The sequence below is a fragment of the Pyxicephalus adspersus genome, chromosome 3 (genome assembly GCF_032062135.1).
Source record: "Pyxicephalus adspersus chromosome 3, UCB_Pads_2.0, whole genome shotgun sequence".
Lineage (NCBI taxonomy): Eukaryota > Metazoa > Chordata > Amphibia > Anura > Pyxicephalidae > Pyxicephalus > Pyxicephalus adspersus.
The window spans coordinates 1,042,604-1,061,386 of NC_092860.1; the positions used below are offsets into that span (position 1 = coordinate 1,042,604).

Genomic DNA, 18,783 nt, shown 5'->3' on the forward strand with positions numbered 1-18,783 from the left:
GCGACCAATGTCTGCATGGTTATGGATTTCTACTCTGAACCACCAGAACTGGCTCCAGGGTCCAATGGCTGACAATGATCTATAGTTCTATACAGAATAGTTTACTTCTGCCATAACCGGCAAGTACGCACAACATACACGGTGAATATGGCCATACTTACCTTTGTGCAGCAGCCCTGCAGGGATGACAGGTCCAGGATCATTGCATCCTCAGAAGGCACCACCATCACCACAGGAAATTTCCGGAAGTGTGCAGAAGTAATCTTGTACCCAGCGACTGTTTTGTGTGTGACATAGAGCCAGGGATCTACAATACTATACAGTCCGGAGCTTTAACAAAAAGCAACAGGAGCCAGGATTTAACGTTTTGACATTGCATGCAACTTCCATTATTTACTACAACCTCCTGCTGACTGTTTTCAGAGTTTAGGTTCGAGTTTAAAAATAGGTTTTAGGTATTTCTTCATTTTAGAAAACACAATTCCATGTGATTTATTTAAGATGGAAAAAACCTGTAAGTAAATAAACACCACAAACACAATTGGGTTATCATTAGATAAGACTTTAATGAATCCAAAAATAATTTCTTTGCCATGTACAAAGCACAGAACACTTGACATCGGTCTGACCTCACATAAAGACCCAATCTATCCAGGGACCATGGGGGTCCATTTAAATGTTCCTTCAAACAGGATTCACACTTTTTTCCAGTTGTAAATCTTGGGTGAAAACATTCATAAGAAAATCCAAGATGCTCTGCATAGCAGCAAACATCATAGAAATTTAAAAGTAAAATAAATAATGTAAAAAAATAACAAAAAAAGGCCTCCCGGACCTTTGGAGAGGAGCCAGTGACAGGTTTAATATATTCACCTGCTCAGCACAGCGGAAATGTTGATCCGCCTCCACGATGGGGACAAACAAGGTCACCCTAACCTAAAATAAACTCCGATGTCTGCCGATGATGAGGCGTTTTAACTTATCATATTCCAGGGTCGTTCTTCAACCTCTTCCTCTGTTTGGTATCTCATGCTTTGCTGTGGCCCCCGTAGCCCCCCCCATACATGTGGCCCTGCGGTAATTGTATACACACAAGGGCCCTATGCATACAAACCACTGCTGGAATCTCCCTAATAATTGTCAGGAATGCACAGTGCAGCCTCAGGAGAGAAGCAATACATACGGCAATGAATCAAAGCTCTGAACAAATAAAAGCTGAATGAAATGCCTGGGCACACAAAGGATTTAGCAATATATGTCAATGAAAAGAATACTTAAACAAAACAAGTAATCACGCGGGATGTTCAAGTTGTCTTTATCTCTCTTGAAATGTGCATTTAGCATTCACATTGATCAAGCTGCTGTGTCACAGGACAACCCCACGTCAACAGAAGGAACCAATTCATGAAGACTTTACAATCAAGTCTTCTCGCACCATACAATCCACCACATTGCTCAGATGTCAGCAGCCATTGCCAATCCTTTAACCCTATTTAGCATTATGAGGAACAGTCAAATCCAGGATATCGGAAGCCCCCCATTCGCAAGCCCCAGCCATTGGATGTTTTATGCCATCAGTTGGCCTTCATTCTCTTGACAGCAGCAGCTTCTTCCTCTTCCAGATCCCGTTTGTTGCTGGAGGACCCCGCCGAGTTGTCCACTTCTTGTTGGTTGCGTTCTCTTCTATCTTTCCTTTCCTCCAGCTCTGTCAAATCCTCAGCAAACAACACTTTCAGGGGCTCCATAAGCTTGGGAAGGATTTTAAAGTCGCTCCATCGGATCTGTGGAATATAAATTGTGAATGTTGGTCAGGAGTGAAAATAACGTGCGGTGCAGACAGATAAAACGTTAAAAAGGATTTCCAATACTATTTTTAATTATTATTATTAATTTAGAGGACTTTTTATAGTGCCGACATATCACACAGTGCCGTACATTAAATAGCGATTTTGAATGTTAATGTGTGGTCATAGAAAGAACTTTGCACTTTGACATTCAAATATCTTTATTTTAATAAAAATTAATTCTTCCAAAAACATTTCAATTTCTTGTATTTTCTTTTACGTCATGTAAGTGCAAAATTTCACTTCCTGAGTGTGGCGAATGGCTGCAAAGACTGACAGGGGAAGGCAGGGAATAGTAGGATGAATGTACTCACCATCATTTTATTGGAGTGCACTGGGGAAAGCAGAAGGTTTTGGTTGGGTTACATTGTTACCTAGAGTAGAACCAGACACCAGCCCTTCATTTAACATATGAATCAAATTCATTGCTTGTGCTTTGCCTGCAAATCCCACCTACCTACCTGATACACAAATCCTTCCACAGCTCCTACCTACCTGATACACAAATCCTTCCACAGTTCTTGTCCCACTTAGCTTTCTGCCCTGATAGAAAAATACTTCCCTAGCCACCCCTCCAATGACCTACTAATGACTTCCTCACTCATAACCTCATCAAACGCATGGCTCCAGGACTTTTCTAGAGCCAGCTTGCTCCTACTTTCTGCTCATTTAAAAGAGCCCTCAAACCCAATGCTTTAACCTCACCTACCCGTCTTCTTCCGTCTCCTAAACCCTCACTACTTCCCACCATTCCATATCTCCCCTCCAACCATGACATAGCTGTGCCAGGCACACTGTACTGACTCACTTGCAAGGGAAGCCGATGGAATAGGAACATGGTTGTGCTGTATGTTCGTATATTTGTTTGAGGACTTGAGGGCATGAAACTTAGAATCACTGTGATTTATATTGAAAATTGAAAGAGATTACTCACTAATTAGCTAAACAGGATTTGAATATACCATTGCCGCCATAACCACCTCCTTCCTTGCAACAATTTTAAATAAGAGGGCTGCTGGAAGTACAAACATCAGACTTCTACTCTCCTTCCACCTGAAGAAACAGATTTTTTTCACAAAACGCGTCGAGAAGTAATTCAGAATTTAAACCCTTTGGGGGTATTCTGTAAGGAGAGGTGATTTGCTGTCCAAGTAGGAAGTTGAGCATTTTTTATAACAACACACATGGACCATTGGTGTTCATGATAGCAAAGCTTTTGTAAGACCATTTGGATATTTCCATATTCTTCTTTAAGTTTTGTTGAGTGACAATTGGAATTGATGCATAGCAGTTGTCATTATGCAGTAAAGTTTGTGGTAAGTAAAAAAAATATCTTTTTGTTTATTGAAGGACATAGTGAGTCTTTTATATTTGCGTAGTCTAATTAAAGGGTAAACAACAGCAAACCACTGCTAAAAGGCCCAAAAAAACCGAACTGAGGATTGCAAACAGTTTAAAGAGCCATCTGAAGCCAACATCAATGATGACAAAACTCAGAGAGGAGCAGAACCTGGCAGCAGCCTTGAACATTTATGTAATAGATACCAGAAAGGTGTGAACAGGTATAATGCGACTCGGCAGGAGTAGGTGGGCCCAGATCCTTGCAGCATAATCCTGAATGATTCTTTATTTAGATATAGTGAACCAGGCAATGAGTAAACCCAAGGTACTAAGCAATAGATTCTGAAGCAGAACTATAGGATCTGTGTATCAGTAAGTCGTCTCATAACAGAATAAAACACAAAACAGACTACTCCATCAGATTTCTGTGCTTAGCAGGGTCAGAATGATCCAGAATAAAAGAGAACTGGCAGAATCATCAGCAAAATCTTACTATTGCAAAATAAAGTCCAATATTTCTTTCATTCATACTATTGCTATTTGATATTTCTGCATGCATTACATTCCCCGTACATTCCAGCTGCTATATTTTGAGGTTTCTCCCGATTTGATGGCTCTGACAGGTAATAAGGTTTTATTCAAGAGTAATTTATCTATTTGCTAATTAATCCCCCCCCAACTAAGAACCATAGATGAGCTTGTGGAAAACAATATTCTACGGTGGCTTTTACAGCGCTGGGTCCCAGGTTCGAATCTCGACCACGACACTATTTGCATGGAGTTTGCAGGTTCTCACCGTGTTTGTGTGGGTTTCCTTTGGGTACTCCTCCCACATTCCAAAAACATGCAGTTAGTTTTATTGGCTGCCCCAAAATTGTCCTTATACTGTGGTAATGACATATGACTGGGGTAGGGATATTAGTTTGTGAGCCCCTTTGTTGGCACTATATTAATATGGTGTAATAATAATTCAGAGATAAATACCAAACTTTAAGCAAAGACCCTAAAAGTTCTTCCCTATGTATCCAAAATTTGGGTTAACGTGGCCACATTTGCGCAGGGTGCTGCATTCGATCTAAGGAGGGGTAACTCAGCAGCATTTGGACTAAATTGGGGTAACTTGGCCACATGTTCCCCAGGGTGAAGTATCTGGGCCACATTTGGTCTAAAGTGGGGTAACTCAGCAGTATTGGGTCTAAATAGGTGTACCAATGCCGCATATGCTCCAAGGAGGGGTAACTTGGTGGAATCTGTGCTAAAGAAAGGTAACTCACCCGCATGTGGTCGAAGGAGATCCCCACCTTACTGCTAAACTCATCGCTCATTAGTGGAAGTTTGGAATATCTCTGGCTGAAGTGATTCAGCATCATGTACTCAGCGTTCATCTGCCTCCCCACGCTGATGGCTTGAGATGTTGTGCTGTTTCATACAAAGAGAAAGAGAAGAAGTTACACTTAGATTTCTGTCAAGATCTATGCAGTCGAAAAGAAAGAGACTGATGGAAAGTCATCTATAAAGTGCTGGCAGTCTGCATGAATGAACAGTAGTTATATAAGAGGGGAAGAATAACGTCACAGAGCCCAGATCTCTCCAGGCACAACTGAATTTCTCCATCCCTACACCACAGAGCAATGAAGGACAACATCTGATGCTATTATCCAGAACCTGCACTTCTGCAGCTTCTTGTGTCACTGTCTAGCCCTAGGCCCAATCACTGGACTAATAATAATATTACACAGTATTTATCTAGTGCCAACATATCATGCAGCGCTGTACAAAGTCATGTGACTAACTGTCCCTCACAATCTAATGTGCCTGCCATAGTCATATGTCTTTAATACAGTCTAAGCTCAATTTGGGGGGAAGCCAATAACCTAACGGCATGTTTTTCAGATGTGGGAGGAAAACGGCAGTACTCAAAGGAAGCCCACACAAACACAGGGAGAACCTGCAAACTCCATGCAGATTATGTCCTGGCTGAGATTTGAACCTAGGACCTAGCACTACAAAGGCCAGAGTGCTAACAACTGAGCCACCACGCTGCCCAAAGACCATAAACAAGAACCTGCAGGTGAGGTCCCTTCTCTGCTCTTCCCATAAGCCGCCTACAACCCTCGTCCACCAGCTCCAGTGTAGGAAACCTAGCAGCCTTGGTACCTGTGGGCTTTTTCTAGTGCATCTTGCTCCAAGCCGTCTTCCAGCGTGGCTTCATGGATGAGCAGCGTGGCATTTTTACCTGGTTATAAAGAAAAAATAGAGTGAATAATGAAATGAATCTGGAGTATTATACATTTATGAGGGAAATTGCAGGAAGTTTCATTACCTACTATGATCAATGTATTTAACAGAATGAAATGATTTGTATATTCATGACCTATTACCCCCATACACCTCACCCTCACCGTCTAGATTATACCCCAACATTATTTTATCTTTGTTCCTGCTTTTATCACCTACTATAAGCATGCAAAATTCTCACAGGACCAACTAATGGGGGCCAAGTTATTATAGATGTAAGCCCTCCCCCCACTAGAACTACAGCTCTAAATAGCCCTTTCTATTGTGTTAGCGGGGTCTTGGGAGTCAAGGTAGTAGCTGGAAAGAAATTAAATGACGTGAAAGAGATGAAAATGCTATTTGGGATTTCAGTGTGGCAGAGGCGCTGTGTTGTCTAACTTGCTTTTTCCAGGATTTTCATTGTATGTATATTTGTTTTTAGCAATTTTCTTGATTCTACACGCTTGAAAAAGCAGTGTTGAGTGGGAAGCTTCGAGTGAAGGTTAATATTGAATGAAATTTAACATTCATGGAACTCCAAAATGTTTTGCAAAGCAATTTTTGTAATTGGAGTTATGTGTGTCATTTTATTGTTTGATAAATTTGTATAGATATAATGTTTAATGCCAATAAAATAATATGATATCGGTTTTAATGCAGTTCCCGCAAATCCCTTTTTTTCAAGTGGGTACTTAAATGTTTGTGACTTATTTTACTAAAGAATGTATTTAATGCACCCAGAGTTCTGCTTTTATAGCATTGATTTATCCGAATAGTAAAACATAATCAGTCATGTATCCATAACACTAGAATGATTTCTTTATTAAAAGATTATGAAAGAATAAGCTACTCACCCATCCTAATGAGAGCATCACAGGGCTTGGTGTCCCCGGAGAAAACCAACTTCCAGCCAGACCGGTGAACCACCGCACAACCAAAAGCATTTTTACAATGGCGGACGAAACATGTCTGAAACTGAAGGGTGAAATTAGGTCAGAAAAAGGGCCGCAGCAAAGAGGATCTTAGGAGAATACTAAAGAATGACAATTCCAAGTCTGCTGGGGATATGGACATCACATCAAATAATAGCAGCATTCAGCACAGTGTTATGATTGGATTTTAAAAAGGTCTGCACTTGGAAGGCTTTTACAGGTAAAAAATAACATACACAAAATACATAAAAATGTGTTATTTCTGGTGTTTGGTCTAATACAGGAGAATGCTGGGCAGTAACCTACCTTCTCCAATTGGTATTTCTCCAGCAAGGAGAAGATGAGGTTTTTGGTCTTTAGACAGTCCACCTCTGAGCCTTCCATTAAGCTTCTTGATGGGATAAAGCTGAAACACAACATATATGGAAAAGTCACATTAAACTTGCCTTGGAGCCTTGGAGAGCTTTAACAAATCAGGCCCATTATCTAAATATGACTTTCCTCACTACAAGGCAGGCGAATCACACCTTTAAATAAAAGAGACCGAGTGACTTACCTAATATTATGGAGCAAATCCTGGCAGTGTTCATGGAACCTATTGAGCCAAGACATCAGAATAGTGGGTCCTATTAGGATTACAGGGCTGAATGGCTTTCCACGGGAGCTCTGGAAGAACACATAATGATAAAAGCACCAACACACTGTGAAGGGGACGCTGACTACAACTGACAAACAGATAAACTTACCAGTGCTCGCTCCCTTTCATACAAGATACTGAGCAGTCCCTGAACAAAGAAAAAAAGTAACATACAATTAGTTATAGTAGATTTAAACTAACAACGAAGATTGCAGCGAATGTCTAGAATTATGCTAAGCGTTACTTTGTAACATCTAGCTTTGTCTTGAATTCCTCCTGAAATACAGCAGTGCGCATCCAGCTTGCATTTGTGGCTCCAGAGCTGTATATTAGGGCACTTCCTGTGCCTAGGTGCTGTATTCTAATTGCTGTGCATCTTCAGTTTGAGATCATTTACAGCACTGCTGCCTTTGACTTCTGTAGTTCGGATTATTCCTCCAGTAATCATCAGACCATTAGTTAAAGGGAACTAGCTCAGACTTGGAGAAGCAAAGCCTACTAAGTCTACACGTTCTACCAAGTCTGCAGGCCACCATACAGATACACAGACAAGGCATGGGAAGTTTGTAATGAGGTCAGATATAACTTTACTACAAGGAAAACAGACGACCAATTCTTTGTCCTCGGACATATTTGACAAAACTATGCTTGCCGTCTCTAGGTTTGAAAAATACCAAAAATAACACTTCTTAATATTAAATAAATCACAAGGTACAGTTTACTTAGAGCCCCCGGCTCTACCTCTTCTAACAAGGATCCCAATACAGCCCATCATCCCATAGATAAATACGAGAACACTTATGTTTCATGCCATCTAGAGCAGTGGTCGCCAACCTTTTCGGTCCCGCGGACCACTAAGATTACTGGCTCCTGACCAAGCATGAGCAGGGAGCCGGGTGTCACTCAAAGGGGGAGAAACCTCCCCCATAGTGACGTCATGATTAAATAACCCCGCCCACTCCCCCATCACAGATCTGGGCCTGCAATGGGAGAGTGGGCGGGTTGGGTGCAGGGATACAGGCCGCCTTCCTTGCTAAGCCTAGGAACTGTACTGGGGACATGGTCTGTGGCTCTGGCCTTCTTCTGACCTGACCCGCAGACCCTCAAAATTTTCTCGCGGACCACCAGTGGGGGATAGCTGATCTAGGGTACAGTTTAGAACTTACTCTTTATCTCATTGTCAACAACTATTCTCCATCCAACTTGGACCTACTCTACCATAAATTATATTGTGTATTTTCTGGCGAACGTTAATTTAGGACATTACGTGTATGGTCTTTTCTAATACCCCTGATCAAGCCCAAGAGGTGAAACGCGTTGGGTTTGGGGACCTCCCTACTATCACATATAAATATCACTCCAGCTTTAATTAATGTTAGATGTGTAGTTGAGCTCGATATTCTATTCAATTATTATACATGAACAGTTACCAATCTATCGGAGATGCCTAATGCCTGAATCCTTGTAAATTGCACCATAATATATTGTTTGTATGTTCACGTCATATTACTATGGTGTATAAGTAAACTGTACTTTGTGATTTATTATTAAGAAGTGTTTTTTTTTCACGTAACTTTAGGGGCGGCCTTTAGTGCGGTCTCACTAAAAATGAAATATTCACAGATGTCAGAATGTACCTTAGCCTTATGTAAAGACAACCTGTGATCCCATGGACTTGATTTTCTAGAAAATTGGAAAACCATTTGGGAACAGCAGAATCAATACAGTCTGAAAGCCCCAGAATAAAAAGGAGGCTGGGACCTATAATATTGATTTAACAAGGCTGTACTGCCATATCAATCCCAGGGAACTTACTGTGTGGTGATCAGCATGAATGTGGGAAACAAACACTGCTGACAACTGGCACAGGATGTCATCCACCTTATCCCCATAGTGCCGATACAGCTGGCCAAATGTCCCCTCTCCACAGTCCAGCAATAACACTTGGGAAGGACTAAAGAGAAAAGAATGTCAGTACAGCAAAGTGACAGAACGCTGCTAAAAATGTTGTGCGAAAATGCAAAATAGTCAAAAAGTGAAAGAAGGGGGCAAATGGTGGCAGGACATATAGATGAGGGTACATGGGGAGGACAGATTAATTGGAAGGACAGCAGAGGGGCAGTGAGCAGAATAGGTGGCAGTGCAAACAGTGAATGGAAAAGTTTGCAGGGCAGAAGAAAGGAAGTGGACAAAATAAGTGATGGGGTTTTATGGCGATACGCACCTAATATGTACCAGAGTAGAGCTGACATTGCGAGTTTTCATGGGGATGGCAGAACCAGTTCCTAGAAACACGACCTCAGGATACTGCTGATCCACTTCTAAGGGAGAGAAGAATCCATAACATGACATACAAGTTTTAAAACCATTAACCCTCCTCTGGAAATGTCAGGTGCCTGGCTGTCATTGGGATCCCTAAACTCAAGGACTTTCTAAGCTCTGACCTGGAAAAAGCAAACAGTCTGAAAAGTCAGTTATTTCACAGCTCCTCATTTCTGTACTTTTTATAGTCCGTTACCTAAAAGGTTGTGTCATGAAGATACATTAACCCCCCTGACGGTATTCCTAAATGTGTAACCCCGAGCCACACTCGGGGTAGCATAAAAAAAAAAAATCCTACCTGCGGGAAATTTAAACACAGATTAAATTGTAATCTACTTTTAAAACATTAATTACAGTGATAAAGTTATAAAAAATAAATCCAAGCGTTTATCTATTGTTTGGACCAATTAAAAAAAATATAACATTTTTTTAAATTCATTATTTTTTAAAATTATTTATATTATAATTTATGATTTGTGTTTCAAAGGTGATCATACCCAGAAGTTATACCTAGGAATTACAGGGCCTAAAATAAACAACAAATTTCCATGCAAAACAAACAATGTACCGCTTTTGACTAACAAATACTGACATAATTAGACTGCCGGGGGGTTAACACAGACAGATTTGCTTCTATTGGCTTCTAATAACCTCTCCGGGTGGGAATTTCAAATTATTTTGTGTTGAATGCAATACACTGGATTTATATGTCTAAAAGCAGTACATTGTCTTTCATAAAAATGTATTTTACAGTATAATAGTAGGAGTATAATAAAGTTTGAAATACAATATCATGTCAAAGTTTTAATAATAAATTTATTTTTTTTAAATGTATTTAATGTATTACTTTGACATGAATTTGTGTTTTTAACTTTAATATACTTATACTCTTATATTATACTATAAATTAAATTTTCATGAAAAACAATGTGCCGCTTTTAGACATATAAATCTGGACAGAAATGAACCGCCCAGAAGGTTAAGTTTGCATTACAAAACTTCAGATAATATTTTTTGTAATCTTGAGGAATAAATTGAATATTTGTCTTCATATAGAACAGCCACGCACCAATTGAAATTGTAAAAATCAAGAGTGGGAAGAGCTGCAATGTTGGGCACAAAGTCTAATAAGTGTTGCTCCCATATATTAGGAGAGTGGAAACATTAACAGATTATCCCATTTGTGTGTTTAGCTGGGGAGGTAATTTAATATCCTCAATGAAAAGGATTTTTCTGTGAAATTCAGCTCAGTATAGGTATAGTAGTACAAGTAATAAGATCGCAATAGTCCAGGAATAATATTAGAAGTGACAGATAAGTTTACCTTGATCCTGTGAGAGATCTGACTCCAGCTGTTGTTTGCACTCTTGCAGAGCCTCCTGGAAACCTGGCAGTTCCATTGCTTCCTTCACAAATTCTTGGGTGTTGTTACTGGGGACCATATCCCTGAAACACTAATCACTGTGAGATCATGCAAGAAAGACACTTCTAGAGCCACTTACCCCACCCACCCTCACAGTGGGCAGTTATAATTTCAAAGAACATAATCCTAGCTGGCCTCATTCCCCATGCTAACCTTACCCCCATTGTACACGCCTTATGCCACACTCACCCCTCACGATCCAGGGATGGGCAACCAATACCTTTGGGTTCCACCCAGAATGCTGGTGCCTATCAGGAAAAGATTATTCTTCTGCTGAGGCCACCTGCTTGTGTATTTGCCTCTATCCCAGAGCCTCTGGAGATTGGTTTCTTCTCGGCCATCAAGGAACCATTTACTTATCTGTGTTCCAAGTCTTGATGTTAATTTGCTGCTCCAGTAAACCAGAAACTTCTAGTGTGCTCCTGGCTAATTTTTACAGCCTTTCTTTTAGTGGATACGGACTTCTGTCTTCAGCACCTTAGATCAGTGGATAACCTAGTCCAGTTGAAGCCTAACATGAGCAATACAGTGATCCTACAATTAGTTGGTAGGGCAACAATACAGCCCCCCAGCTAAGAAGAGGACTGAGGAATTTTCCATCATATGCTGGAAAACGTTTACTTTATTCACCAAAATAAAGGATTTCCATTGGCTTTGTCAATAAGTGGTGCACAACAGGCAAAACTCCTACTTCTCCACGGTTTTCCTGATTTGGTCCTCTTTTTCCTTGTGGCTGGAAAGCAGAACAATCTACTAGAGAACACTTCTACTATCAACATGTCTGGTTCCTGCAGCCAATAGGAAAGTAACCATATTCAACAAGCACTCTTTATTTAACCTGCTTGTGCCACACTGCTACACCTTACTGCTGAAAATAGAATAGGAGCAGCAAACAGCGAGCTGATGAAATGTCTGCTTACCTCTGCCATTCCAGGGTCGGCCTCAGCTGGTATTTCAGTAGACATTGTGCCATAACTCCACGGACATCCTTCCCTGCTGTCTCCTGCACATAAAAACAGAAATGCTCACACAAGCTACCACCGAACTACAAATCCTCAATCCTAGAATGCAGAGCCACTCACCTTTCCCGAAATCTCAGGGAGCTGTGGAAAGATACGCGGGTGGATAAGGTTTAGCTGGGCCTGGATCTTGTAGGAACTTTGGTTATGGATAGAAGAGCTGCTCTCATTCAGGATCAGGTGCTCAGTCTCTGCGCCAAACCTGGCAGATAAAGGAATTCCTTCCAGTTACATATATTCCTAACTGCTGGAAAGTGACTGGAATATAACTACACTATAACGGGATTTAACATGCAAAATGAATTTTGTAGTTGGTGCAGACTGATGGATCCTCAAATTTAAAAGACAGATTAATAGAAACCACTTTAATGTAATAGAAACTCACCGCTCCATCCATTGTCTGTAGCTGCTGTGATTTAGAATGTGTTCTGGGGTCATGTGAACAATCAAAGCGACCCTGCTGTCCAGATTGCCCTCATGATATCTGAAATACAAATATATCATTCATTTTTGTGCAGGTGACCCTTCAATGACTTTAAATTCTATCTTGTTCATGGCATGCTTATCGCCTTGTAAAGTGTATTAAGACACCCCTGGACCAAAACAAACACCAGTCATGCAGATTTCCCATCCAGAGCTGAGATCCAATCTTCATGCAATGCTGCCAGGTCTTATTTTCTGGGCAGACAGAAGTGCCAAGAGTGATGCCAAGAGTGCGGAGCTGACCTGAGGATATCAGAAACTCTTTAACATAACACTTCAAGCGCAGGGTGCAGTGGCTATGTCCCCTCAAAAGTTGCTCTTTGTTGCTCTGCATTTATAGCATGTTGTCCAGTGTGAAACATGTTGGGTTACAGAGGACATCTTTGGCCGAGATGAGGTCACACAGCAGAGAGGGTCTGGGGAAGGGTGGGCGGGTGGGAGTATTGCAGCCATATCCTTTTTTTTTTTACACCTGCAGATGTGCATATATAAAAAAATAGCCCAAATTTGGGTTATAAAGTCATATGAACTTTGAGCAAATGTTTACTAAACTTAGAGAACATAAAGTAACCTAAAACACAAAACCTCCCTAAGCGGCTATCCTTCTGACCTTCCACGAATTTCCTGACCTGAAACACAACCTCACCTCTTCAAGGTCTCATTCTCAGTCATTGGAGTTATAAAATCTTCAGTTGGACATTCCACCACAAGAAACATTGGACCGGGTTCGTCTGGACTTAGGACATCAGCAGGAGAAATCTGAGAAAATGATTAGCAAATATTAACAATCTGCTTTATGAACGTTCCTGTAAGATGCTCCTGGGATTCTCTCATTCCTACCTCCTTTCCCTGGTATGTGACAGTCTTCCCAGCTTTAAGCTCAGCGATTAGAGGCCCGATTTCTCGAGTCCCTCTGCAGAAAATAGAGACGTGGTATATGAGCCTTTATGAACATTTTTATGTTTATGTTCTAATAATATACATGTTGTCTTGGCATCACCTTCGATTCTGCCCTCTCATTTACCCCCCCATATTCAGATCATTTCCAGGTTCTGTCACTTTCACCTGTGCAAAATCTCCAAAATCCGCCCCTACCTGTCCCCAGAGACCACCAAACTCCTTGTACATGCTCTTATCATCTCCCGTCCGGACTACTGTAACCTCCTCCTCTCTGGTATTCCACTAACCCGACTCTCTCCTCTACAATCTATTATGAATGCTGCAGCCATACCCCATACACAGCCTGCCCACCTACCTACCCCATACACAGCCTGCCCACCTACCTACCCCATACACAGCCTGCCCACCTACCTACCCCATACACAGCCTGCCCACCTACCTACCCCAAACACAGCCTGCCCACCTACCTACCCCATACACAGCCTGCCCACCATTCTTCTTCTGTTGCCTCTCTTTGTAGTTCTCTCCATTGGCTTCCATTTCACCTGAGAATCAAATTCATCTCCTGTGCTTTGCCTTCAAATCCCTCCACAATCCTTGTCCCACTTATCTTTCTGACCTGGTAGGAAAATCCCCCCCTAGCTGCTCCCATCGCTTCCCCAATGACCTACTAATGACTTCCTCACTCATAACCTCATCACACGCACGGCTCCAAGACTTTTCTAGAGCTGCCCCGACTCTCTGGAATGGTCTCCTCGTCCTATTCTGCTTGCTTCTACTTTCTGCTTATTTCAAAGAGCCGTAAAAACCCAACGCTTCCCCCTCACCTACCTGGCTTCTTCCGTCTCCTAAACCCTCACTACTTCCCACCATTCCATATCCCCCTCCTATTGTGTGATACTTCCCCCACCTCCTAGAGTGTAAGCTCTTCGGGTCAGGGTCCTCTCCTCCTCCTGTGTCACTGTCTGTATCTGTCTGTCATTTGTAACCCCTATTTAATATACAGCGCTGTGTAATATGTTGGCGCTATATAAATAAATAAGTTTATTATTAATAATAATACTCACACTGGTAGACCAATTTCTTTTGCTTTGACAACCAGGAAATGACCTTTTCTGTCATTAATCTTGAGGAAAAGAAGAGAAAAAAGAAATATGAGACACAATTTTAAAAACCATTGCAGCTCTAGACTAATTTTAACCCCCCTTGCACCTAGGATTCAATATTATCATCAATTGAATGTTTTGTTTTTTAATAGTCTGGACTAAACAGAGGTATTTGTCCCAGCGAAGCATGCTCTGTTTTGTCCTCTCTTTGCCCCCCCGTCATATGACAATAAAGGAGCAGCAGCACACTGATAAAGCATCTCTCTGCTCTCCTCCTCTCATCACACAATATGCAGCACAGCCTAAAGTCTTCTAGCACTGCCCCATCCCTTTCAAGCATCCGCACAGGAAGCTACAAAAGGCAGTTATAGTCAGAAGTTTCTGGATTTCGCTAACTGCTTGTAAATATTAATTTATATTTAAAGTAATAAATAATTTCAGTCCTATGCAAGAGCCAATAGAAGTTTACAGGAGCTGATAAACATTACAGACACACTGCATCTCACTTTGGGGATTTATCCAGCCCCGGCCTCTATATTACTAAGAATGATGCTCACCTTACAAACATAGGATATGACACATGGTGGGCCTCTGTCAGTTCTTTTTCGGGGGTCTACAATGAAGTGGAGGAAGACTAATTAGAGGTCTGCATATACCAGAAAAATACCATAGAAAATGTTTATTTTATTACCATAAAAATAGATGGGTAATCAGTGTAGCAGTGTAGCTATGGAGCTTAATGGCTCATTTAGATGCCCTGTACTTTTATGTGAAGGATAACTGATAACAATTATGTCCCTCCCAACCTGAAGTAACACCCCCACCACAGATTTCACATCATACCAACATCACAAAGATGATAAACAGATCTCACCTGCTATCAGAATACAGGTATTCCCCAGGTTACATACAAGATGGGGACTGTAGGTTTGTTCTTAAGTAGAATTTGTATGTAAGTCAGAACAGGTTTGTTATTTTAATAAATGCAAATATGACAGATGTTTGTCTCAACATGTTATTGGACAGCATGGTGTCAGTTACTGTATAAAATCCTCACTGTGAGTTAATCACAAACAAAGCAAAAAAACAAAAAACTTATTGGAGCCAATTTTCTACACCTCTATGATTCACACGGAACCCTAATTTCCTCTAAAATGGGGTGACACTGCTCACAGAATCTCCTCATTAGGTGCTCTGGGCTCTCATTATACCTTTAGAAGTTCTTTCATCATTCAGACCATTACCTTTTGGTGAGGATTCCTTTTTTGTTCCATTACCTGCAAAGAACAAGATTACAGCATGTTTCATAGCTTACTTTTTGTGGGTGAAAGAGACTCACATCTATGGTGTGTATGTCAATGGACCCGTTTATTAGATAAAGAAAGAAAAAAAATCATACTTGAAAACACAATATATGCCTAATGAAAGATGACAAGGAAAGAGGAATAAAGAAATGTAGGGATCGGTCACTTACTGAAGATTGGAACTTGCTGAACGCTCATCGTCTGATCTTTATACTCAGGACTGGTGTAAGGATGCACCTCTGTAAAACACAATCAATAAATGAAAGCAATTCCAACATTTACAAATCTTGATAGATTCATCGATTTTTTTTTTTACCAAGGTGATATAAAACAGAGATGAGTGCAGGGTTAGTCGAATGCTTATACCACAGGCAATGTACAAAGACTTACCAACGTTAAGGCCCTCCAGGGGTCCACAGTAGGATTTGACGGCCTGCAGTAAGTTATTCTATGGAAAAGAAAGAATAAACAATATATTACCGATTACATTGAATGAATACACCAATCAAACAGGTTCAAAATGACCAAAGCACATACCTCTAAAGAAGACACTGAATGCTTATCAATGAATACTTATTACAATACATTGATTGCCTATCTCTTCTACTACCCACTCCACTGATTGGCACCCTGCTGCTGGGTTATCTCACTGCTTTGCCTGTGAAGTGTCAATCTCCTGCATGCCCTAATTTTACCAATTCATGCAGCTGACCCTTTACATATTACTGGACAGTAGTGACATGGAGGTCAGCAGAGGAGCCAATAAAAACTACAGGAGACCAACTCTCTCCAAAATGTCATTTTTCTATTATATTTGGGGGGAGGATCCCTCGGCAACAAAAGCAGGGTTGTACCAAAGTAAATCTGGCATGGAAAATGTACGGAGCTGATGCCCCACCTGAAAATGCTGCTTGCTTAGTTCTTACACTCCGGCAAACATTTTATCGCTTCCCAAATCAAATCGCAAGCATGACTAAAAATAAACTGAACTGGATCATGACAAACTGACATGTTTAAAAAAAAGATAGAATGCAAAGTTTTTCATAAAACTTTGTATTCCTGGATTTCTTATCTTTCAGCATAGATAATGCTTGAGGAACCTAATGTTTCCCTTTTCCCTCCCTTCCTGACTTTTTTTCCCCCGATTTTAATATCATTCCTTAACTTTTTTGTTATGTAATCACTGAATACTACTTAGAGAGTTGAATATCTTATTAGACTTTATATAATGCATGGAAGTTATAGGGACCAATGCATTTACAATTGGCATTAACACTCATAACAGGAAACAATGAAAAGGTTTTTATTTGCCTTTACAAAGAACGCTGAATACCAGGATAATGGAATACGGATGTGATGCAATATTTATTCGAAGATTCATTTCTTAAGAATCCATTGGTATAATCTGGATTTTGTATGATCTTTGAATTCATATAAGTTCAACTCTTTGATTGTTGGGAATTTTTGTTTTGTGACTTTCCCAATATTCTCCCCAAATATGTTGTAAAAACCCCTTTAAACCAATAAAAATGTTTGAAATACAAATGACCAGCATGACAGAGAAGCAGCTTTTACTTTCAGATGGTGACCAGCCAAGGTAGCCTCTATCTCTGATGACAGGTTTGCTTTAATAGAATGACTGAAGAAATAAATATGCTAAAACAGACACAATCCGACTGATAAAGTAAATGTGTGCGGCACCAACAAAAGCGGAAAGTATTATTATTAATAATAATAAACAGGAATAATATAGCGCCAACATATTACGCAGCACTGTATACCAGCCCGATATTCTGAAAGCAGTTGTTAGATGGACCTGTCAGAACCACAGATACACGGGTCAGATGTGACCGACATTAAAATACAGCATGGCTCCAGGGAATTGGAAGCCTCCAGTGTGGAAGGAAAGAGCCTCTGGGTGTGCCAAAGGGGCAATTAACCCACACAATAATAAGTGACCTGTTAGAGAAATAGGGCTTTTGTTTTTTATTGTGCACTGGTTGCCCTAAAGGTTGCTATGGGTTAAAGTACTCTGCAAACATCACCATCACTGCTATTCTGTAAAGTTTAGACATTTTACCAGCTGAGGCGGCCCGGACAGCACACAGGATGGAAGTCCTACGTCCCGTAATGTCAACAGCAGCCCTAGAGAAGAGACAAACAAGAACTATAGATGAGACAAAAAGAGAAAGTCTGCAAAAATGATTTTCACGGTGCACTCTGTCACTGGGGATAACACAGAAATTCCCATTATAGTTTTAGAACGCTGATCGGCCCAACAGATCCGGTACCTTTTCCACTAGTAGTATTGCGAGTGAGTACACGGTAAAGTCTAAACTAGAAGGAACCAACCAATCTAAAAACCCAAATCAGTTTTTCAAGGTTTAACTATCAGAACAAAAGCAGAGAGTGTAACCATTCCGTAGAGTGTTATATGTTCATCCCAACATCATGAAACTGATAATTATGCTGCACAGCTTAGTCCACATGAAAAGATGTAAATAAAAACAAGGACATTTCATACTGAAGAGTTTCTTTGCAGGCCTTGTCACATGTCATTACATCATTGTGATTCAATGGAGGGGAGTTATGATTTGGATATGAATGGTGGGGCATGTTTTTGACTTTCTAGAATATCCACAGCGATGAGTTCTATCCAAACCCCGCGGATGAATACCGGTCAGGAGAATTTATGCAACCTGTAAATCTCCCAAATCCCCAACCTTACCCACAGAGAAAAATCGGGGAATCTTTTTATTCTATAAATATGGCTGTGTAATACTTCTTGGGGTTCATATGTTCTGTGGCAGAGTCATCCTTATTTGTACTTAGATGAGGGCTACATAATCTGAATCAGAAATAATGCAGAATATTTGATCTACATTTCTTTTACAAGCGATGTACATAAAATGCAGCCAGAGCAATTCCCCTGCACCGATCACATGACTCACCCGATAAACCTCCTACATTGGCCCAGTTCATCCGGGTCACAAACACGTTATTTAGATGGGACAACTTCAGCCTGCAATGAGGAATACACAAGGGTTGTTATATCTCTCATCATCAGCAATGCAACAAGAAAGTGCATTGAAAAGAATAAATCTTACTTGTTCTCATGCATCAGTCTCTGTGTCCCTTCTCCACAATTAAACAGATACCTGCGGGAAGAAACCCATGTAGGCATTATAGACGATA

At 40.7% G+C, this 18,783-nt stretch overlaps 1 protein-coding gene across 1 annotated transcript in view; it reads right to left on the reverse strand.

Annotated features, from left to right (window-relative positions):
* Positions 1 to 546: 546 nt before the first annotated feature.
* ELAC2 (elaC ribonuclease Z 2) overlaps positions 547 to 18,783 on the reverse strand; it is a 20,222-nt gene continuing 1,985 nt past the window's right edge. Inside the window, exons 2-24 of the mRNA XM_072403298.1 lie at positions 18,696 to 18,746; positions 18,540 to 18,610; positions 17,669 to 17,733; positions 15,979 to 16,036; positions 15,759 to 15,827; positions 15,529 to 15,561; positions 14,842 to 14,897; positions 14,246 to 14,304; positions 13,119 to 13,191; positions 12,925 to 13,037; positions 12,181 to 12,279; positions 11,859 to 11,997; positions 11,697 to 11,779; positions 10,678 to 10,799; positions 9,256 to 9,352; positions 8,847 to 8,985; positions 7,141 to 7,179; positions 6,951 to 7,060; positions 6,701 to 6,800; positions 6,317 to 6,437; positions 5,343 to 5,421; positions 4,460 to 4,604; positions 547 to 1,781 (exon numbers count right to left, since the gene is read on the reverse strand). Coding sequence (XP_072259399.1) covers positions 1,575 to 1,781; positions 4,460 to 4,604; positions 5,343 to 5,421; positions 6,317 to 6,437; positions 6,701 to 6,800; positions 6,951 to 7,060; positions 7,141 to 7,179; positions 8,847 to 8,985; positions 9,256 to 9,352; positions 10,678 to 10,799; positions 11,697 to 11,779; positions 11,859 to 11,997; positions 12,181 to 12,279; positions 12,925 to 13,037; positions 13,119 to 13,191; positions 14,246 to 14,304; positions 14,842 to 14,897; positions 15,529 to 15,561; positions 15,759 to 15,827; positions 15,979 to 16,036; positions 17,669 to 17,733; positions 18,540 to 18,610; positions 18,696 to 18,746 — 2,128 coding nt within the window. The 3' untranslated portion in view covers positions 547 to 1,574. The remainder of the gene's footprint in view (positions 1,782 to 4,459; positions 4,605 to 5,342; positions 5,422 to 6,316; positions 6,438 to 6,700; positions 6,801 to 6,950; positions 7,061 to 7,140; positions 7,180 to 8,846; positions 8,986 to 9,255; positions 9,353 to 10,677; positions 10,800 to 11,696; positions 11,780 to 11,858; positions 11,998 to 12,180; positions 12,280 to 12,924; positions 13,038 to 13,118; positions 13,192 to 14,245; positions 14,305 to 14,841; positions 14,898 to 15,528; positions 15,562 to 15,758; positions 15,828 to 15,978; positions 16,037 to 17,668; positions 17,734 to 18,539; positions 18,611 to 18,695; positions 18,747 to 18,783) is intronic.